General features: G+C 44.5%; 3 protein-coding genes across 5 annotated transcripts in view; 2 read left to right on the plus strand and 1 right to left on the minus strand.

Annotated features, from left to right (window-relative positions):
- The window catches only part of strn4 (striatin, calmodulin binding protein 4), an 87,999-nt gene extending 81,678 nt beyond the window's left edge, over positions 1-6,321 (plus strand). Inside the window, 5 exon segments of the mRNA XM_083773549.1 lie at positions 1,054-1,194; positions 1,791-1,889; positions 2,115-2,201; positions 4,664-4,869; positions 5,994-6,321. Of these exon segments, the coding sequence (XP_083629675.1) occupies positions 1,054-1,194; positions 1,791-1,889; positions 2,115-2,201; positions 4,664-4,833 (497 nt within the window). The 3' untranslated portion in view covers positions 4,834-4,869; positions 5,994-6,321.
- fkrp (fukutin related protein) overlaps positions 1-16,123 on the minus strand; it is a 101,901-nt gene extending 85,778 nt beyond the window's left edge. The window contains exon 1 of the mRNA XM_083773555.1: positions 16,111-16,123. The gene's annotated coding sequence lies outside the window, so the exon portion shown is untranslated. The remainder of the gene's footprint in view (positions 1-16,110) is intronic.
- Positions 16,124-16,743: 620 nt separating this feature from the next.
- prkd2 (protein kinase D2) overlaps positions 16,744-21,511 on the plus strand; it is a 59,201-nt gene continuing 54,433 nt past the window's right edge. For all 3 annotated transcript variants that reach the window (XM_083773546.1, XM_083773547.1, XM_083773548.1), the window contains exon 1: positions 16,744-17,130. In XM_083773546.1, the coding sequence (XP_083629672.1) occupies positions 16,750-17,130 (381 nt within the window). In that variant the 5' untranslated portion in view covers positions 16,744-16,749. The remainder of the gene's footprint in view (positions 17,131-21,511) is intronic.

Consider the following 21,511-nt stretch of genomic DNA (forward strand, 5'->3'; position numbering starts at 1 on the left):
CCAGCTGTCTGTCTGTGTGTCTGTGTTCAACCAGGAGAAAGGTACCAGCTGTCTGTGTGTCTGTCTGTGTTCAACCAGGAGAAAGGTACCAGCTGTCTGTGTGTCTGTGTTCAACAAGGAGAAAGGTACCAGCTGTCTGTGTGTCTGTGTTCAACAAGGAGAAAGGTACCAGCTGTCTGTGTGTCTGTCTGTGTTCAACAAGGAGAAAGGTACCAGCTGTCTGTGGTTTGTCGTCCAGATATAAATGTCATTAAATGGGGGTCAGTAGCCTAAGTACTGCATGTCAAACTGGGCATCCTTCAGATTAAAATGATGAGAATCACTTGCCATATCTTTTCAAACGGGGTCTTGCCCTGAAAATGAATTAATCTTCCACTCTCAAGAGTTAAGGATCTATTTAAGGGTCCATTTGGTTACCAACTCTCCATCATTTAGCTGCATGGGGACCACCTGGAACCCCCTCAAGGACCGCTGGTGGTCCCCGAACAACACAGGGACCACCTGGAACCCCCTCAAGGACCGCTGGTGGTCCCCGAACAACACAGGGACCACCTGGAACCCCCTCAAGGACCACTGGTGGTCCCCGGACCACTGGTTGAGAACCACAGTTCTACATCTATTCTAAGCTTAATTAATGAATGAATGAATGAATGAAAAATAAAAGAACCGATTTCTTTTGCGCGCGCGGACTCGGCCCCCAGCCTGGTACCCTAGTAGTCAAAATATGGCCCTTGAGGAAAATTAATTGGGGAACCCTGCATTAGGGCCTCCGCCCCGTGTGTGTGTGTGTGTCTCTCTCTAGTCTACACGGTGTCGTGTCCTGACCCCTGGTCTGTGTCCTGACCCCTGACCTCTCTGTGTCCTGACCCCTGATCTCTCTGTGTCCTGACCCCTGGTCTCTCTGTGTCCTGACCCCTGGTCTCTCTGTGTCCTGACCCCTAGTCTCTCTGTGTCCTGACTCCTGACCTCTCTGTGTCCTGACCCCTGACCTCTCTGTGTCCTGACCCCTGGTCTCTCTGTGTCCTGACCCCTGACCTCTGTGTCCTCTCCTAGAGCACGGCACGCCCACCTCGGTGGCGTTCGTCACCACTGACCCCAGCCAGGTGGTGGTGTCGTACGACGGCGGCGAGACGCTGCTGTACGACCTCAACACGGAGCAGAGCATCATGGTCCTCGACACGCAGACCAAGGACGGTAGGTTCTCCTCATGGTCCTCGACACGCAGACCAAGGACGGTAGGTTCTCCTCATGGTCCTCGACACGCAGACCAAGGACGGTAGGTTCCTCCTCATGGTCCTCGACACGCAGACCAAGGACGGTAGGTTCCTCCTCATGGTCCTCGACACGCAGACCAAGGACGGTAGGTTCCTCCTCATGGTCCTCGACACGCAGACCAAGGACGGTAGGTTCCTCCTCATGGTCCTCGACACGCAGACCAAGGACGGTAGGTTCCTCCTCATGGTCCTCGACACGCAGACCAAGGACTGTAGGTTCTCCTCATGGTCCTTCACACGCAGACCAAGGACGGTAGGTTCTCCTCATGGTCCTTCACACGCAGACCAAGGACGGTAGGTTCTGGACCTAATGAATGGTCCTCGACACAGACCAAGGACGGTAGGTTCTGGGCATAATGAATGCTCCTCAAATATCTGATATTGTTGATTTCAGGGCTCAAGGATCATTGCTGTGTGTGTGTGTGTGTGTGTGTGTATGTGTGTGTGTGTGTGTGTGTGTGTGTGTGTGTGTGTGTGTGTGTGCGTGTGCGTGTGCGTGTGTGTGTCGGTCTGCAGGCAGCGAGCTGATAAACCAAGTGGTCAGCCATCCATTAGAGGCCGTCTCCATCACAGCACATGAGAACCGCACCATCCGTTTCCTCGACAACAAGACAGGTGTATATTCATTGATATATGTAAATAAAATAATAATCAGCCATCTGCTGAAAAGTTTAGGTGAGGTGCTGGAGTCACACTCAAATCTGTGCACTATCATTTATTGCAAGCTTTCGGGTCTATTGACCGTCTTCAGGCACGATACTGTATATAAAAGTAGGCCTACATTATTATTATTTTTTAATCCTAATCCTGACCTGCTTTCATGTGTTGTTTCCAATGCAGGAAAAGTGGTTCATTCAATGGTGGCCCACCTCGACGCAGTCACCTGTCTCACTACAGACCCTAAAGGCACTTACCTCATCTCTGGCAGTAAGTCACCTGTCTCACAACAGACCCTAAAGGCACTTACTTCCTGTAGTGGAACTATAGTGGCCCTCTGGAGTGAGTGTGGAACTACAGTGGCCCTCTGGAGTGAGTGTGGAACTATAGTGGCCCTCTGGAGTGAGTGTGGAACTATAGTGGCCCTCTGGAGTGAGTGTGGAACTACAGTGGCCCTCTGGAGTGAGTGTGGAACTACAATGACCCCTCTGGAGTGAGTGTGGAACTATAGTGGCCCTCTGGAGTGAGTGTGGAACTATAGTGGCCCTCTGGAGTTAGTGTGGAACTATAGTGGCCCCTCTGGAGTGAGTGTGGAACTATAGTGGCCCTCTGGAGTGAGTGTGGAACTACAGTGGCCCTCTGGAGTGAGTGTGGAACTACAGTGGCCCTCTGGAGTAAGTGTGAAACTATAGTGGCCCTCTGGAGTGAGTGTGGAACTATAGTGGCCCTCTGGAGTGAGTGTGGAACTATAGTGGCCCCTCTGGAGTGAGTGTGGAACTACATAACAGTGGCCCTCTGGTGTGAGTGTGGAACTACAGTGGCCCTCTGGAGTGAGTGTGGAACTACAGTGGCCCTCTGGAGTGAGTGTGGCCCTCTCCATGGTCAAAGTTAGCCCTGAGCTAGCCCACTATTATAACCACTAGTCGGCGCTGTTGGCAGCAGTTAACTAATTGTGGACAACATACTGTACCTACAGTGTGTACAGTACATGCATGCCATGCAGGGAGGGCTCATGCAGGGTCCACACCTGCACAGCAGAAAAAACAAAATCAAGTTAAGAGATCTTTTGTTGTAATCGGCTGTAGTCCAGGGTGTCCAGACCTTTGAACCAGAAACACATGTGAAGGTGTCATGTGTGTGTTTTCCAGTTCAAACCAAGACCTCCCAGGGAGCCTCTCCAGCGTTGAAGCGCTGAGCCCTACTGGTCAGAGCTGAGAATGCAGGCGGCGGGCCCCCCTACATTTTGCCTGAGGAAACCCTGTGCAGCTCGGGGTTTAACATAGAGCACTTCCGCATGTTGGACACAAACCTTTGGTGTCCAAATAGAAAAAAATGCGGAAGTAGACCGTTCTTCCGCATGCTTCAAAAGAATACTGGAAAACTCGCCCCGGTGCTTGCCCGTTTTTCCTCCCGGAATTTTCCCCAGTGAGGGGGATAACTTTGTAATATGCTATTGGCCGTTTGTATTCTTTTTGGAAAAATATAAAAAGATACTCCCGTGGAAAGGCTATATTATTTTACATATAGTGACCCTATAAACAATTTAGTATTATTTAGTATATGTAAGGTTTTGCCCACTCAAATGGTACCTCGTCAGATAATCCCCATTATCCCACAACAACTTCTGTGAACAGACTTCACTGAAGTAGCTTTTCATGAATTATATTTGTACTTCCATAGTACTGTAGTACAGGTTCCATGCTGATCTGCCCTCCCCCATTGTAAGCGCCATTTGAGTCTCCTAATTGTGGCCAATGATGTCCACTGAGGGGTGTGGTCAAGTTCAGGTTGCCATAGTTACAGGGAGCGTATATTTAACCCTGTCCCTAATGAATTGCAGGTGTTGTTGATAGGAGGCAAACAGTTTTCTGACTGTGCAGACACAGGGACTGTTGCGTTCACCACGTTTTGACTGTTTGTTACTCATGTTATTTGCCTTCAAAGTATAGGATTTTGTAAGGAAAATAAATATAATTTAATATCCACTCTACGAAACATTCTGAACCTCAGTTCTTTCAGCACACGTCCAAACTTCATCCTCGACCGTCGGCAGCCAGTAGCACCTAATATAGGGATTTAGCATAGACTGTAAAAAGAAATATGGACAAAGCTTTCCCCCGGGTCTGATATGGACGTAAAATGAAGCCAGTCAGTCCTTGTATTGTAAATCGCCATCTTTCTAGATCCGTTTGGGCCCAGCTGGCCATTGGCTGGCTCCGTTTGGGCCCAGCTGGCCCATTGGCTGGCCCAGACAACGAGGCGGGACTTCCCCCCTTCTTCTTCTTAGTTGGTTTTTATTGTAACTCGAACGGCGGGGTGGCTCCCGTTCATAGACTGTAACGGTAGCCACGCCCCTCAGAACATACGTGACTTTATGGTAATTTTTTTAATAAATGGGACCATCATTTTCCAAAAAGAATATTATGACATGAGAAAGGAGACTTTAAACTAGTGACTGGAAGCAGGAAGTATTCATGACCATGTTTATTAAGGTAATACAGTCTAGGTGAAGTTGGGCCCAAATACATGGACCTCTATGGGGATATGAGGTGTTTTTTTTGGGGCCCAATGACAGACAGCGCCACAACAGGCCATTATATGAACTTTCAGGAAGTCCCGATTTCCTTAGTGGCTTCACGAAATATCTGTCTCTGACTGCCCCCCCCCCCCCCTGGGATTTAGGCGCTACACCCATCATCGTCACTCTCTCTCGCCCCCCCCCCCCCCTGCAGGCCACGACTGCTCGGTGCGCCTGTGGATGCTGGACAACAGGACGTGCGTGCAGGAGATCACGGCGCACAGGAAGAAGCACGACGAGGCCATCCACGACGTGGCGTTCCACGCCTCGCAGCCCTTCATCGCCAGCGCCGGCGCCGACGCGCTCGCCAAGATCTTCGTCTGACCGGCGCACACGCGCACACACACACACGCCACGCTGGTGAGATGATGCAGCTAAAAATTCTAAAAGTTTCTTCTAAATCCTTCAGTTTTCTGAAAAAAAATATTTTTCACGATAAAAAAAAAAAATAGCAGACCTACAAGCTTGCGCGCTATGAGCTTGTAGATCTGCTATTTTTCAATAGCAATTCTTTTAAATGTTTAACCCATTTTGGGGCGGGAACCCGTTTTGGTGTTAGCGTTACGTTATGCTTTAGCTATTGAAAAATAGCAGATCTACAAGCTCCGAGTGGCGCGCTACGAGCTTGTACGTCTGCTATTTTTTTTAAATTGAAGAACGACTGACATTGTCATTTTTAGAATCTGATCTCAGGTCAGAATGGGTTTTAAAACACCAAAAGGGGCTAAAGGCCTATTCATTGCAAACGGGGAGCGATAAAAAGCGCCTATAGTTCATTTTCAACGAGACCTGTGTTTTTGCTCGGAGTGTGAATGTGTTGCTGAACTAACTCAAATGAAGCTCATAAATGGCTACTCTCTCCTGATATTTTGTTACCTACCTGAAAATGTTTTTTCTGTTCATTAAACCCATTCAGGGCCGGGAACCCCTTTTGGTGTTTTAAGCATTATGTTATACTTTAGCTATTGAAAAAATAGCAGATCTACAAGCTATTCACAAGCAGTGCCGCGCTGATGATTGTGAATAATTGCAGCAGTTGTTTTTTTTTACAGTTTTTTTTTTTTTTTTACACAAATCCTAAATCATTTTCGCAAATATATTTTCACGTGGGGGTCCACGGCCAAAATGTCCTTGACGTCAAATGTGTTTTTAGAGCCACTGCTTCAGAGAAATGTTCAGGATTCCAAAGCGGTAGTTATTCAACCCATTCTGAACGGGAACCCCTTTTGGTGTCAGCATCACGTTATGCTTTAACTATTGAAAAATAGCAGATCTACAAGCTCATAGCGTGCCACCGAGTGGCGCGCTACGAGCTTGTAGGTCTGCTATTTTTGAAAAATCGAAGAACGACTGACATTTTTTAGAATCTGATCTCGGGTCAGAATGGGTTCATCAGACCAGTGTGTGTCCAGTGGAAACCTCGTATGAATCTGATCTCAGGTCAGAATGGGTTAACCTTTTTGTTTTTGTTTTTCACTACACAGAGTCCTACAACCATCCTATAGGCGGCCAAAAGACTGAAGACTTCAATGGACAAACCTCATCCACCCACACACACACACACACACACACACACACACACACACACGTTGTCCTGCCCCCCCCCCCCCCCACTGGCTGGGTTCACCACCACAGGACGGACGGCCGCCAATTCTCTCGATTCTGTGCTCCCATGATGCCTCAGTGACTCGATACTACGCGATACTAATCACACCGCTTTTTTTTTATATTAAACTTCAAAACCTTCCTTCGGCTGCTCTGTTTTCAACTCTCTGCCGTTTTTGGGATTAACACTTTTTTTCTACACTACAATGAGTGGCGTTCCATCCCCCCCCCCCCCCTCCTGGTCGGCCCACCAGCGGTTGTTTTAGGAGACACTGTGTGTATGTCGTCGTACTGAATGCGTTTGAAGAGTGAAGCAGACCCCCGTGTGTGCGTTTGTACACACACACACACACACACACGTGCACAGCGCACATATAATCGTCACGATTACAGACGGCGATTTGAATTGTCACACCAATAATTGCGATTAACGATTTCATTGTGGTTTTTGACATTGGAACATGTGAATACAATTCCCCCCCCCCCCCTGTTTTTTAGGCTTCATCATAATCACAAATCGCACAGGGCAGATTATAATTTTATATAATCCATTTATTCAGTTTAAAAAAATAAATAGCAGATCTACAAGCTTATACCACACACAAGCTTGTTTCCACGTCGTTGAACCCTTTTTTTTTTTTTTTTTTAACGCAAAACTATCATATCATGACTATTATGCAAAAAAAACAATTGCGATTGTCTCAAACGATTTGAGATTATGTAATAATTGTGAGAGGCCTCCTCCCAACACGACGTTCTCACACATACTCCATTTAATGTTGACGCAGTACTGTAGACGCAACGCTTCGTTCACGTTGTACAGTACTGTACAGTACAGTACAGTACTGTAGACGCAACGCTTCATTCACTTTGTCGCTACCATGATTGTGGATCATCGCCTGATGACGGTGTCGTCATAAGGGCCATGCGGGAGACCATCCATCCATCCCTCCATCCAGCCACTGCACACAGACAGAGGAGAACAATTTGGGCTCTTTTTTTCACTACAACAGGAACCAAGCGAACCACGCCACGCCGTGCTGTGAAACAACCTTATTCCCAGGTTCTCTGGATTTGTGTCCATATTAACGGCCACGACTTGGCTTCAGTTAAAACCCATTCTGACCTGAGATCAGATAAAAAAAAATGTCTTCTACATCCTGACAGTTTTCTGAAAAAGCTATGTTTCTACGTCAGTCGTTCTTTGATTTTTCAAAAAAAAATAGCAGACCTACAAGCGCGCCACTCGGTGGCGCGCTATGAGCTTGTAGATCTGCTATTTTTCAATAGCTAAAGCATGACATAATGCTAACACCAAAAGGGCTTCCCGGGCCCAAAATGGGTTAAGGGTCTCGGAAACCCCATTTTCGGGGGTCCCTGCTCAGGAGGTCGTTACTAAACCCAGAGTTCTAACCCATCATTTAAAATGTATGCTTCTTTTTTTCTTTTATGAGTTTGATTCTCTTTTCTTAGGACGTACAGTACCTCCCCCTTCAGTCAGTGGGTGGTTCTGGTCACAATGGGACAGTTAAAACAGGTTATGGGAGGTTCTGGGCTAACCCCCTACCACAGTCCCCCCCCCCCCCCCCCCCCCCTCATTGTCGGAGAAGAGCCATTTGTTTTTCATTCCAAAGACCCCGGAGGAGTGTGTGTGGGGATTCTGGGGAAGTAGCAACCTAGAGATCGGCGTGGGTTTGCCTTGGGTGTGGAAGAGACATAAAAACTAGCCAGTCACCTAACAACAAATAGCTTTAATTTCAACCTCATTGCCAGGACACTAAGTCACGCTATTTGTACGTCTTGTGTAACGTGCGGTCTCCTGTTTCGGAGAGTTGGTGTGGTTCACACGTCTGCTTGTCTTGTTGTGTGTGCGTGCGACAGTGTGTGTGTGTGTGTGTGTGTGTGTGTGTGTGTGTGTACACAGTATGTATGCATCTATGGAACGGTGGGTGCGAGCCGGGGATCATAATCTCCACTAATTGAGGAAGCACTGTTAGTTTCAGTACTTTTAAACTTCAGACTGCCATTCACTCATGCAGTATTAATCAATATAGGACAGTGGTTCTCAAAGTTGGGGTCCGGGGACCCTCAGGAGTCCTTGAGGGGGTTCTCCAGATGGAAATAAAACAGAGTATATGCAAACAAATGAATGGGGGGTCCTTGAAATGAAAAAGTTCGAGAACCACTGCGATTGTGAGGTAGCTATCGTATAGGAGAACAGCTAAACTCTCCTGACTAGAATGGTAGAAAGTCACTCTGTAGTCTCGGCACGCGCTGAAGATTTTGCCAGTTGGCACTTTTTACCGTGTGTGTGTGTGTGTGTGTGTGTTGTGCACTAGTCAAATCTCGGTGCTAAGACATTGTTAGTCTTGAGTCGGAATCAGGGATGTGTGTGTGTGTGTCTCAAGTATGTTTTTCACACTCACTGAGCTATAGATCATATTAGACTGAATGCTTTTTTTTTTTTTTTTTTTTTTTTTTATTATTAGGCTATTATTCACCTCATAATCAAATAATTTCATGACTGAGATGCAAGTCGACGTACATTTCATAATAACAATGGTTGGTTCATGCCGAGTTTCATTTGGGAGATGTGTGTGTGTGTACGAAGTCAGCCGTTATCATTTCAGTGCTGGTGGCTTATTGATTGTGGCGCGCTGCGGCAGACATTGGCGATAATCAGGATTTTTAACCCGTTTTGACCTGAGATCAGATTCTAAAAATGTCTTCTACATCCTGACAGTTTTCTGAAAAAGCCATGTTTCTATGTCAGTTGTTCTTCGATTTTTCAAAAATAGCAGACCTACAAGCTCATAGCGCGCCACTCGGTGGCGCGCTATGAGCTTGTAGATCTGCTATTTTTCAATAGCTAAAGCATAACCTAATGCTAACGCCAAAAGGGGTTCCCCGGCCCCAAAATGGGTTAAGCGTGGTTCCCAAACTGGGCTTCCGGGATCCGGGGCAAAAAATAAGTTACCGATTTAATGTAGCATCAAAATCAGACACTATACATAAAAGTACCGTGCATCGGTTGCAATCGTCGCAGCAGAGCGCTAACGGTGTGAAACCTCAAACCGGCGGCAGCCATATTTCCTGTGTGAAAAGAGCTGGGGATTGGTGAGTAGGGGGGGGGGAGATACCTCCAGGACAAGAGAATAGAACCCACGATAAATTCACCCCCCTTTTTTACTTATTATTAAATCAGTGGTTCCCAAACATTTTCATGTCAAGGACCCCCAAATTGACACTTAATTGGCCCGCAGACCCCCTATTTGAGAAGATGCCACAGACCCCCTATTTGAGAAGATGCCACAGACCCCCCCCCATAAGAGAAGATTTTTACGGCTCTAGCAGTGATTCTCAACCAGTTTAATGTCAAGGACCGTCAGTTTGACATGCATATTATATTACCCCCCCCCATTTAATGGTATTTCTATCTCTGGGACCCCAATTTATATAGTAAAATCAATGTACATTTAACTCAAATGGAATCCATTTGTACACACTCGGAGTCACAGGTCCCAAACTATCATTTAGCTGGGGACCCCCTGGAACTCCCTCAAGGACGCCCACTTTGGGGACCACTACAGTGTAGTAAATGACTCGGACAGAGTATGCACTACGAAGTCACCGAGGTAGCTGTAGGGAGCATTGTCGTGTTGTTCTAAGACGACGAGTAGGAATGCTGCCGTTTTTAACCCATTCTGACCTGAGATCAGATTCATATAGGTTTCCACTGGACACACACTGGTCTGACGAACCCATTCTGACCTGAGATCAGATTCTAAAAATGTCAAGTCGTTCTTCGATTTAATAAAAATAGCAGACCTACAAGCTCGTATCGCGCCACTCGGTGGCGCGATATGAGCTTGTAGATCTGCTATTTTTAAATAGCTAAAGCACAACATGATGCTGACACCAAAATGGGTGCCTGGTCAGAATGGAATTGGAACATTAATTATGAATTGAGTGGACAAAAAAAAAACCTATACCTATATGAAATTGTTTATAGGATCAATATAAGTAAATTAATATATTATAACCCTTCCACAGTAGTAGCTTTTTCATATTTTTCATATTTTTTGCATATTTTCCTATATAATGCCTCATTTGCATATATATATATATTTTTTAATTTGTAATACAATAAAGCATTGTCTTCGTGTAAAGTACTCAACTGGGGAAGTTTCATGGTGATACCAATCTAATATAGGTGTGGGTTTTGCGCCACTCAATTAATAATTAACGTTCCAATGTTAGAGCTCAGGCTCGTGGACTATAAGAACCACAAAGAACTGAACCGGTTCCCGTTGGGAACCAACCGGTGGAAAAGAACTGAACCGGTTCCCCATTGGGAACCAACCGGTGGAAAAGAACTGAACCGGTTTCCCACTGGGAACCAACCGGTGGAAAAGAACTGAACCGGTTTCCCATTGGGAACCAACCGGTGGAAAAGAACTGAACCGGTTTCCCATTGGGAACCAACCGGTGGAAAAGAACTGAACCGGTTTCCCATTGGGAACCAACCGGTGGAAAAGAACTGAACCGGTTTCCCATTGGGAACCAACCGGTGGAAAAGAACTGAACCGGTTTCCCACTGGGAACCAACCGGTGGAAAAGAACTGAACCGGTTCCCCATTGGGAACCAACCGGTGGAAAAGAACTGAACCGGTTTCCCATTGGGAACCAACCGGTGGAAAAGAACTGAACCGGTTTCCCATTGGGAACCAACCGGTGGAAAAGAACTGAACCGGTTTCCCATTGGGAACCAACCGGTGGAAAAGAACTGAACCGGTTTCCCATTGGGAACCAACCGGTGGAAAAGAACTGAACCGGTTTCCCATTGGGAACCAACCGGTGGAAAAGGAGTCTTGAGTGAGCTTGTATAGGTACAACATGCCACCCCGTAACGGCTGATCTAAATACAGTCCAGAGCTCCGATCGATCGCATGAATTGGATCAGTTAGCCAAGGAGCAACTTTTAACCTCTCATCAATACAAGGCCACAGGGTTAAGGTTAAGGTTTCCAAAGCAGCCCAGAGAGCGAACCCTCTCCCTCCTTATTGGGACACTGGTGTTCTCTTGTCAGTTTAACTTTCACGTATTTTTTTAATAGTTTTGTTCTCCTCAAAGCAGGCTGGGAGTATACACAGTACACGATCTTACACCGGGTCCAATACAGTTCCACATATTTTAGCTTTGTCATCAAACGCTATGCTGTTATGATACTTACAGTAAAAGTAGCCTATACTGTCTTTGGCTATTATGTTGCACTACATTCAGTAATAGATTCAGATTATTTAAGTTGGGGCGAGATCTCATTGATGGTAAAGACATGTCATTGTTGTCGCGCCTGATTTCTGCATGGTCGCAACGTCCTGTCTCGGACAACAGTTTAGACAGATCCACAGTCCCTGGGAGCCTGTGGATCTGGCTAATTCAGTGGTTTTCAGAGCCTGTGGATCTGGCTAATTCAGTGGTTTTCAGAGCCTGTGGATCTGGCTAATTCAGTGGTTTTCAGAGCCTGTGGATCTGGCTAATTCAGTGGTTTTCAGAGCCTGTGGATCTGGCTAATTCAGTGGTTTTCAGAGCCTGTGGATCTGGCTAATTCAGTGGTTTTCAGAGCCTGTGGATCTGGCTAATTCAGTGGTTCTCAACCCTTTTCATTTCAAGGTCCATTATTTATTCAGCATTTGAGCCACGGAACACCGTTTGATGAGATTAAGCCTCTCGGACCCAAAACGAAAGAATATTTGGTTGTTGTTTGATACGATATTGTTTTTTTCCCCCCCTACAATTCCATGCATGCTTTTGGCAATCGTTTATCAAAATAACAATTCTACATTCTCAGAATTATGTAGACTTTTTAACAATAATGTAACTCTTGAGAGCGTGAAATGAAACCAAATGGACCTGTACGGGTCCATTTGGTTTCAATTTAAGCTCTCAAGAGTTAAAGATCTATAAGGGGTCCATTTGGTTATACCAACTCTCCATCATTTAGCTGGGCACCACCTGGAACCCCCCTCAAGGACCACTGGTTGAAATCCACTGGCGGCACGCGACCACGTAGAAAGCAGGCCTTAGAAAACAGGGTGCAGGAAATGTTTCTTATCTGGTGTTAATAGAATACCTTAAAGTATCTGGGATGGGCCGTATGTGGCTCACTTTTATTCTCACTTTGATTTACTGCAAATTAATTGATGTTTTTTTTTCAAATATATATATTATATAAAACTATGTTCCCTTTCTGAGAATAGACAAATCAATGACACTAAGTGAGAAAATGGGCTGTAAAAGAAGAGAGACTGGATAGGCCATGTTGTGCTGTAAATGTCCATCATTTTCATGTTCTGTTTGTTTTTCTTTGATTCTGAATTATGGTTAGGATTATTATTATTAAAATGTAAGAATACTGTAGTATCATAAGTGAACCATTCTTCCTTGCTAGGCATAGAAACTGCTTGTGATTGACAATGGTAAACTATAACTTGTAAAAAAAAAAGAAAAGAAAAAGCAATTTAAAAAAAACTGAAAAAGTTAAGAAAATGAGTAAAAAAAAAAGACAAAAGTAACCAGTCGGAGGCCAAGATAAAGGACTCATTTCTTTGTGTTTTTATTTTTTTAATAGCAACTTATCACTGTGTGATATTTTGTACATCATATTAAGCTGTATTCAAATATTTCCTCTAAACTTCAAGGGACAAGAGACCTGCTTTTTATTAGTTTTGTTCTATTCTATATATTATTTTGGACTTCATTCTAGCTTGTATGAAATGACAGTTCCCCTCTCTTTGTTTACTCTACGGGTCCCCCTGCTGTATGTCATTAAAAGGAGAAAAACACACACGCAAAAATGAAGAAGGATTTTTGTACAGTGAACAAGCCTGTTGTGTGTGCGTGTGTTCTTTTATTTATTTATTTTTTAATGCATGATTTGTACTCTCATCACCAGTCAGTGCTTGAATAGTTTTCATTTAGTTTTAGTCTCCTGGAATGTTTTAGTGCCAGTCTAGTTGTAGTCGACTAAATATAATATTTTAGTCGACTAGATCGACTACAGTTGATTTAGTCGAAAATTAATTAGTTGTGAGCTTGTTGATCGTCTTTTTTCAGCATCAAACTAATTGTAAAATGACTTATACTGGATCTCTTGTCCATTGGTGCCTTCCTAACATAGTTTTTATTTGTTGACGAAATTGTCCGTATATTTAGTCTTAGTTTTAGTCATCATAGCTTAGTTTGTATGTAGTTTCCATTTAGTTTTCGTCAGTGGAAAATAGGTAGTCGACGAACATTTCATTTTAGTTGACGAAGTCAACACTTATCAGTTGCATCTCTCTCCTTCCAAAACATGGAGGATACTGATGAGGAAATGTAGAAATGCCTTAGGCCTAATGGAATAGTATAAGTACACAGTGGAAAAACTACCCATTTAGGCCTGACATTTTTAAAATGTCTTCTAAATCATGAGACTTTTCTGAAAAACCTCATGTTTCTGTATCAGTGGTTCTCAATATTTCATGTCAAGGACGCCCAAAATTATATGTAATTGGCCGACGACCCCCATCTGAAAATATATTGTTCCAGGGACCCCCCCCAGAAGCAAAGATTTGAGTTAAAAACGTTCACTCTGGCCCAGGCCGTAGCGTAACGGTCTGGGCACCGGACTGGTGATCCAGTCGCGGTGTGCCGCGGGTTCGACTCCCGGACCCGACACGGCCTTTACCGCATGTCATCCCCCCATCTCTCTCCCATTTCCTGTCAGCCTACTTTCTATCCCTTAAAAAAATCAATAAAGGCGTAAGCCGCAAAAAATATCTTTAAAAAAACGTTCACTCTAAAAGAATATATATATATTCAAGGATTTGTGCCACATTTTCACGATAAAAAAGAAAATAGCAGACCTACAAGCTCATAGCGCGGCACTTGGTGCCGCGCTATGAACTTGTAGATCTGCTATTTTTCTACAGCCCAAAATGTAGCTTGTAGATCTGCTATTTTTCTACTACAGCCCAAAATGTAGGGCAACCCTGTTCTACAGCCCCACAATGGAATAATGAATATACCTTTAACCCAGTTAGACCATGAGGAAGATTCTACAAATGTCTTAAATCCCGACAGTTTTCTGAAAAACCTATGTTTCTATATCGGCAGTGCTCAACCTTTTTAATGTCAAGGACCCCCAGAATGATCTGTATTTGGCTGAAAATATGTAGTTCCAATGTTTGAGAACGACTGACATACAGTAGCAACATGGGTTTTTCAGAAAACTCAGGATTTAGAAAACATTTGTAGAATCGACCTCAGATAAGTATAATTTTTTTCTTTTTTTCTTTAGTATTTCCAATGTATACTTTCTACTCCATCTCAGAGGTAAATATTGTACTTTTTACTCCACTACAATTATCTGATAGCTTTACTAGTTACTTTACAGATTACTTAATTGGATTATTAAGACCAAACATACCTTATATTAACCAAATAAGCCTATTTTGTACTTCAGCTCTTTGATAACAGCCGATCTACAAGTTCACAACGAGTCGCTGTGAGCTTGTAGATCTTTTCAAAAGATCGTCATACATGTTTAAACCTGAAATGGGACTTTCTGCGTAATGAGTATATCTTTTCTCTTGTACTATTTAATGCCAATACTTTTGTACTTTTACTCAAGCAAAATGTGAATACAAAGAACTTTAATGTGTAACAGAGAGTATTTCTATATTGTATTGGTTACTTTTACTTTTTTAAAGTATAAACATGTGAGTGGCGCTGTTAAAAAGTGTGGTAACAACACAGCAGCCCGGAGCCATATATCCACTCCCTCTGTCCAACGCTATTAAAGCGGAGTTCCCCAATTCCAGCAGCCTTTCTCACCGAGGACGGCATGAATAGACTTAAACAGTAGGTGTGGCACCTATTCTGTAACCCAGGAGAGGCGTGTCTGCTGGAGGAAAAAAAGGTGGAACATTTTGATGGACAGAAGACATTCATGGTTCTCAATGCTCCCCCCCCCCCCCCCCCCCCCCCCCCCAGTAAAATGTAACCCATTCGGACCTGAGATCAGATTCTAAAAAATGTCTTCTACATCCTGACAGTTTTCTGAAAAGCTATGTTTCTATGTCAGTCGTTCTTTCGATTTAGCAGACCTACAAGCTTGTAGATCTGTTATTATTTTTTTTAAACACCAGACGGAGACCAATACTGTCTCACGGGATTTTACGGCAGAGGCTACTCTTTGAGGTTGGTATTCCACTATAGGCAGTGAAAATTGTGAAATTCTTATACTAAAAGCTTGTGTGTGTGTGTGTGTGTGTGTGTGTGTGTGTGTGCGCGCGCACGTGGAATTATGTGTGATGGAATCTGAGACACAGACGAGAGAGATTTCTGAGTGTGGAGGTGTGGGGCCCTTAGGAGGCCTCAGGCAATGTAAGAAGAGCCTGACTCACTGTTACAGAGGAGGGTGGGTAAACATGCCAAATTACCCCAGCATAAAGCAGACAGAGACAGAGAGAGAGAGAGAGAGAGAGAAAGGGGAGGAGGGATTAGTTTAGCAGAGGTGGTGGAGGGGAGTGTCCCATGACATCACCGAACCCTTTCCTGTTGCTTGTTGGAGGGAATGACTTGTTGTGTCATTCTATTGGACGGCGAACCGTGTCAGTCACTTCACTTCCTCTTTGGCTGTTTGGCAAGTTCACAGATGAGAGAGCATGAGGGCGGAGGGGGAGGTACCTCTCTCTCTCACACACACACACACACAGCTCTGCCTCTCTTTCCTACAGAATACACTGATCTGGGGCTGAAACTGAAACAGGGGCTGGAGGACACATACGTTGAAAAGAAAACAACTGCAGTCTCTCTCTCTCTCTCTCTCTCTCTCTCTCGCACGCCTTCATTCTCACAGTTTCCTGCTCAAAGGGAGGCCATCTTGTAACGTTGTCTGTCTGGGGGGCTGGAGGTAGGAGGTAGGAGGAGGAGGAAGAGGAAGAGGACAACAACAGAAGTTTATAGGTGGCACATTGTTTTTGTTTGTTTTCTCTCTCTGCTTCTGGCTGAGAAAGTTTCAACTCTCTCTCTCTCTCTCTCTGGACAAGAGGAGGTGGAGTGCAGGAGGGAAGCAGGAGGAGGCGGGCGGGCTGCTTTTCCTTTCCTTCTTGCTTTCCCCACAGTCTGTCTCACTGCCCTCAGGAGTCGCTCACACACATTGCTCGTGCCGTGCCGTGCTGTGCTGTGCTGTGCTGTGCTGTGCTGTGCCGTGCCGGGGCAATGACTACGGCACAAGTGTGACAAGAAGAGGGAGAGAGGAACACAGCAGTCACTGCCTCCTGGATTGTGATCTGTTGGCTTCCAGGAGGGGGTGAACACACAGGACATACAGAGGAATCCGGACTGCTTGCCTGTGGGCTTGTGCTTGTGTGTGTGTGTGTGTGTGTGTGTGTGTGTGTCTGGACATACAACCTGTCGTCCACACCCTTACTCTCTTCTCTTGCTCACTGGGAGAAGTTGTGTATGCGTGCAGGTCTTGTTTTGGACTTCCAGACGTGTATACCTGACAGCGAGCGTGCCCCTCGGCAGTGAGCTATAACTCCAGTTCCTGGTGGGGGGGCTGTAGAACACCCAGACCCGGAACACTCCATGGCCAACGCCAGCCCCTGCATGCCCTCGGGGGGGCCCTTGTCCCAGGTGTTCTTCCCGCCCGGGGGGGGGCCCTCTCCCCCGGGCTCGGTGGTGGTGATGCCCCACGGCGGCGGCGGGGGGACTCCCATGTCCATGCCTCCTACCCCCACCCACCACCACCACCAGGGGGGGGGCTTGTTTCCTCACGTGGACGTGGGCTGGGGGCCGGGGGGCCCCGGGCCCGGAGGGGCCGCCTGCATGGTCCCCGTGAGCCCCTGCACCCCGGCCGGGGTCTCCTTCATCATCCAGATCGGCCTGACCCGGGAGTCCGTCCTGCTGCCCCAGAACGCTGACCTGGCCTACGTCAAGCAGATCGCCTGCTCCATCGTTGACACCAAGGTAGGTGGGGGAGGGGGGGGGAGGGAGGAGGGAGGGGGGGGAGAGAGAGAGAGAGTGTGTGTGTGTGTGTGTGTGTGTGTGTGTGTGAGGCTGAGAGGCAAACAGAAACAAATTGACCGAAATACCGGTAATGTAAATGGACATTCCTCATTCCAGTTTTACTAGCAATAAGACGCCTCCAAACACACACACACACACTCACACACACACACACTCACACACTCACACACACACGTGTTTAAACCACTTGTTTCTATGCAATGCGATCCATTTGTACACTCAAGAGTTACACAGCCCTGGCTGTAACGGTCCATGTGAAACCCCGTCATGGAACCCTGCGGGTCACCGGACGGGACCCCACTTTGAGAAGGACTGCTTTTATTCAAAGTGTCCCAGCCTGCTCGCCGGTGTGTCCTCCAGCCCCGTTTAGCCCTATTATTATTAATCACCATGGTTTCCATTTCTCACACAGTTGGATTAATTGGAACAGTGTGTTCTATTCAATTAGTCTTTTTTTAAATGCCACATCTTAATGTCTCCTGTCTGAATGCTGTCTGCTCACACATGGGAGAACAGATCAGATGTGTGCTTTATGTGAGAGAGGAGGCTCTTTAGGAGTTCTTAACATGGTTGTTTAGCTGCACAAATGCCTCGAAACAGACTAGAAATCATAAAATGGGCTTACTTAATTGCTGCGGTCCAGTTTGCACATACTGTACGTCCTTTTGGAAATAACGTCCTACATCCATACTGTAGTCCTTTTGGAAATATCGTGTCCTACTGTACACCCGGGCCTCTTCCAGACTTCCTTCACATGCAGTCAGGTGTTACCGATGATACTAATTAAGGCTCTGTTCCATTTAGTGATCAAACTCATGTACAAATGGAAGCATGTACATGTATTGTATTTGTTTTAAATACCTATTATTGTTATTATCATCATTATTAGAATTGATTTGCCCAGTTTCGTTATAATCAGAATTGTTCATTTTACTGGTGCTGTAATCACAACTCTGTGTACCACATGAGCTGAATGGTGAGGAAAGGAGTCGTCAGACTAACCCTGCCCTAACCTGGCGTCACCAGGCTGGCTTTCCACCTCGGAGGAAAGCCTGGTGTTACAACCGGTCGGGAGTGGATGATTGATTGATTGATTGATTGATTGATTGATTGATTGATTGAAATATTTATTAACAGTTTGTAGAATTACAGTACATTTTAAGCACAAACTCAATACAAAGACTGTTAACTGTGAGTGGACGACCCAATTAAGCATTACACTTGTTTACAACAGGGTCCACATTGTTCAATTCATCAAAATGATGATATGGATACATCATGTTGTAGTCATTGTTTTGTAGTCATCAGGATGATATCGTTAGGTCATGTTGTAGTCATTGTTTTGTAGTCATCAGGATGATATCGTTACGTCATGTTGTAGTCATTGTTTTGTAGTCATCAGGATGATATCGTTACGTCATGTTGTAGTATTGTTTTGTAGTCATCAGGATGATATCGTTAAGTCATGTTGTAGTATTGTTTTGTAGTCATCAGGATGATATCGTTACGTCATGTAGTATTGTTTTGTAGTCATCAGGATGATATCGTTACGTCATGTTGTAGTATTGTTTTGTAGTCATCAGGATGATATCGTTACGTCATGTTGTAGTATTGTTTTGTAGTCATCAGGATGATATCGCTACGTCATGTTGTAGTCATTTTTTTGTAGTCATCAGGATGATATCGTTACGTCATGTTGTAGTATTGTTTTGTAATCATCAGGATGATATCGTTACGTCATGTTGTAGTATTGTTTTGTAGTCATCAGGATGATATCGTTACGTCATGTTGTAGTCATTGTTTTGTAGTCATCAGGATGATATCGTTACGTCATGTTGTAGTATTGTTTTTGTAGTCATCAGGATGATATCGTTACGTCATGTTGTAGTATTGTTTTGTAGTCATCAGGATGATATCGTTACGTCATGTTGTAGTCATTGTTTTGTAGTCATCAGGATGATATCGCTACGTCATGTTGTAGTCATTTTTTTGTAGTCATCAGGATGATATCGTTACGTCATGTTGTAGTATTGTTTTGTAATCATCAGGATGATATCGTTACGTCATGTTGTAGTATTGTTTTGTAGTCATCAGGATGATATCGTTACGTCATGTTGTAGTCATTGTTTTGTAGTCATCAGGATGATATCGTTACGTCATGTTGTAGTATTGTTTTTGTAGTCATCAGGATGATATTGTTACGTCATGTTGTAGTATTGTTTTGTAGTCATCAGGATGATATCGCTACGTCATGTTGTAGTCATTGTTTTGTAGTCATCAGGATGATATCGTTACGTCATGTTGTAGTATTGTTTTGTAGTCATCAGGATGATATCGTTACGTCATGTTGTAGTATTGTTTTGTAGTCATCAGGATGATATCGTTACGTCATGTTGTAGTCATTGTTTTGTAGTCATCAGGATGATATCGTTACGTCATGTTGTAGTCATTGTTTTGTAGTCATCAGGATGATATCATTACGTCATGTTGTAGTATTGTTTTGTAGTCATCAGGATGATATCGTTACGTCATGTTGTAGTCATTGTTTTGTAGTCATCAGGATGATATCGTTACGTCATGTTGTAGTATTGTTTTGTAGTCATCAGGATGATATCGTTACGTCATGTTGTAGTATTGTTTTGTAGTCATCAGGCAGGTAGACTCATCCGGAACTTCCCTTTCCCTCAAACCGGAAGAATAACAATAAAAGCTCTCGTAGCCTGTGGCTTTTATTGAGAAAAATGGGGAAAGGATTTTCAATCTTCAAAGTATTGAAGATTGAAAATACTCCAGTAAAGTAAAAGTACCTAAAAACTGTACTTATAGGTACAGTACTTGAGTACATGTTTACAGCACTGATCACAATCCCCGACAACCCATTATTTCCATTTACCTGTCCAAGCTTTATTGTTTCCCCTCTCAAATATGTATGTAATTGCAATTTCCTCACGGCAATCCGGCAGTGTTTTATCCCATGGCTCAGGTCATGTGGCTGTTTGAGTCAGCAGGCGCTTTGCGTTTTTCTTTGCCAGCCAATTAGCCACTAAAATGATTAGATTAACAGATTTCCATGCATGGGTCCTGGAGCCTGAGGAGGATAAGCAGAGCTGCTTTGTAAAGCTCTCCAAGGAAACACCACCATTCTGACCTGAGATCAGATTCTAAAAATGTCTTCTACATCCTGACAGTTTTCCATTCTGACCTGAGATCAGATTCTAAAAATGTCTTCTACATCCTGACAGTTTTCCATTCTGACCTGAGATCAGATTATTCTATGTCAGTCGTGTGTGTGTGTGTGTGTGTGTGTGTGTGTGTGTGTGTGTGTGTGTGTGTGTGTGTGTGTGTGTGTGTGTGTGTGTGTGTGTGTGTGTGTGTGTGTGTGTGTGTGTGTGTGTGTGTGTGTGTGTGTGTGTGTGTGTGTGTGTGTGTGTGTGAGAGAGAGTGAGTGAGTGAGTGAGTGAGGGTGTGTGTGTGTGTGTGTGTGTGTGTGTGCACGCGCGCGCGCAACTAAATATCATAGGATATATTATATATACTGTTACTGTACTGTTTTCTTTCTGTGCAATTCACCCGATGGCTATATTTCTAGATAGTGCCGCAAATTCATACATTTAGAGTTCTGATCCTCTTATGAGCCACTCTAATCATGCCCTATTAAACCACACCAAAGGGTCAAGACGGTTTAAGCGTTGTCCCTGCAGTGTGGTATGTCTTGTTGACCCTAGTGATTCTACGCATGGAATTCAATGGCCCAAACCACACCACAAGGGTCGAGACGGTGTTAGCGTTAACTCCTTGCAACCGTTTGGACCCAAGGAGTTGCATGGTGAATTGGTGACCCTTTGGTGTGGTTAGTTAGTTATTTTATGCAGGTCATCTGCTTTTTAAATTAATGTTATTGTTTTTTTTAGTTTAGTTTAGTTTTTAACCGTAAAATGTTCCAAAGAAGTATTAGCCTGCATGGCTAATAAGCCAGACACGAATCTGCCCTTGGCAAAAAAAAAATGCCTGCAACGTATACAGTGTGATATGAGTCTGGCTTATTAGCCAGGCTACCAAAGGAGGAAAATACAATTCTTCAGATTCTTAAGCCAGGTTACACGTCAGTTACAGTAAGTACAGTACCTTAGATCAGATCAGTCGAGCTGATCTCTTTCAGCTGTCGTTGCAAACAGGATTATAACTAACTTCCCTCAACATGAATTCCTCTCGTGGGGTGATGAATGATGATCTAGTCTAGTAAGTCTACTGTACATACAGTACAGGCCTCGTACAATAATTACATAATCACCTAATCAGAAAGCATTTGAGATAATCGCCA

The sequence above is a fragment of the Protomyctophum parallelum genome (assembly GCF_964188405.1).
Source record: "Protomyctophum parallelum genome assembly, chromosome: 9".
NCBI classification, from domain to species: Eukaryota; Metazoa; Chordata; class Actinopteri; order Myctophiformes; family Myctophidae; genus Protomyctophum; species Protomyctophum parallelum.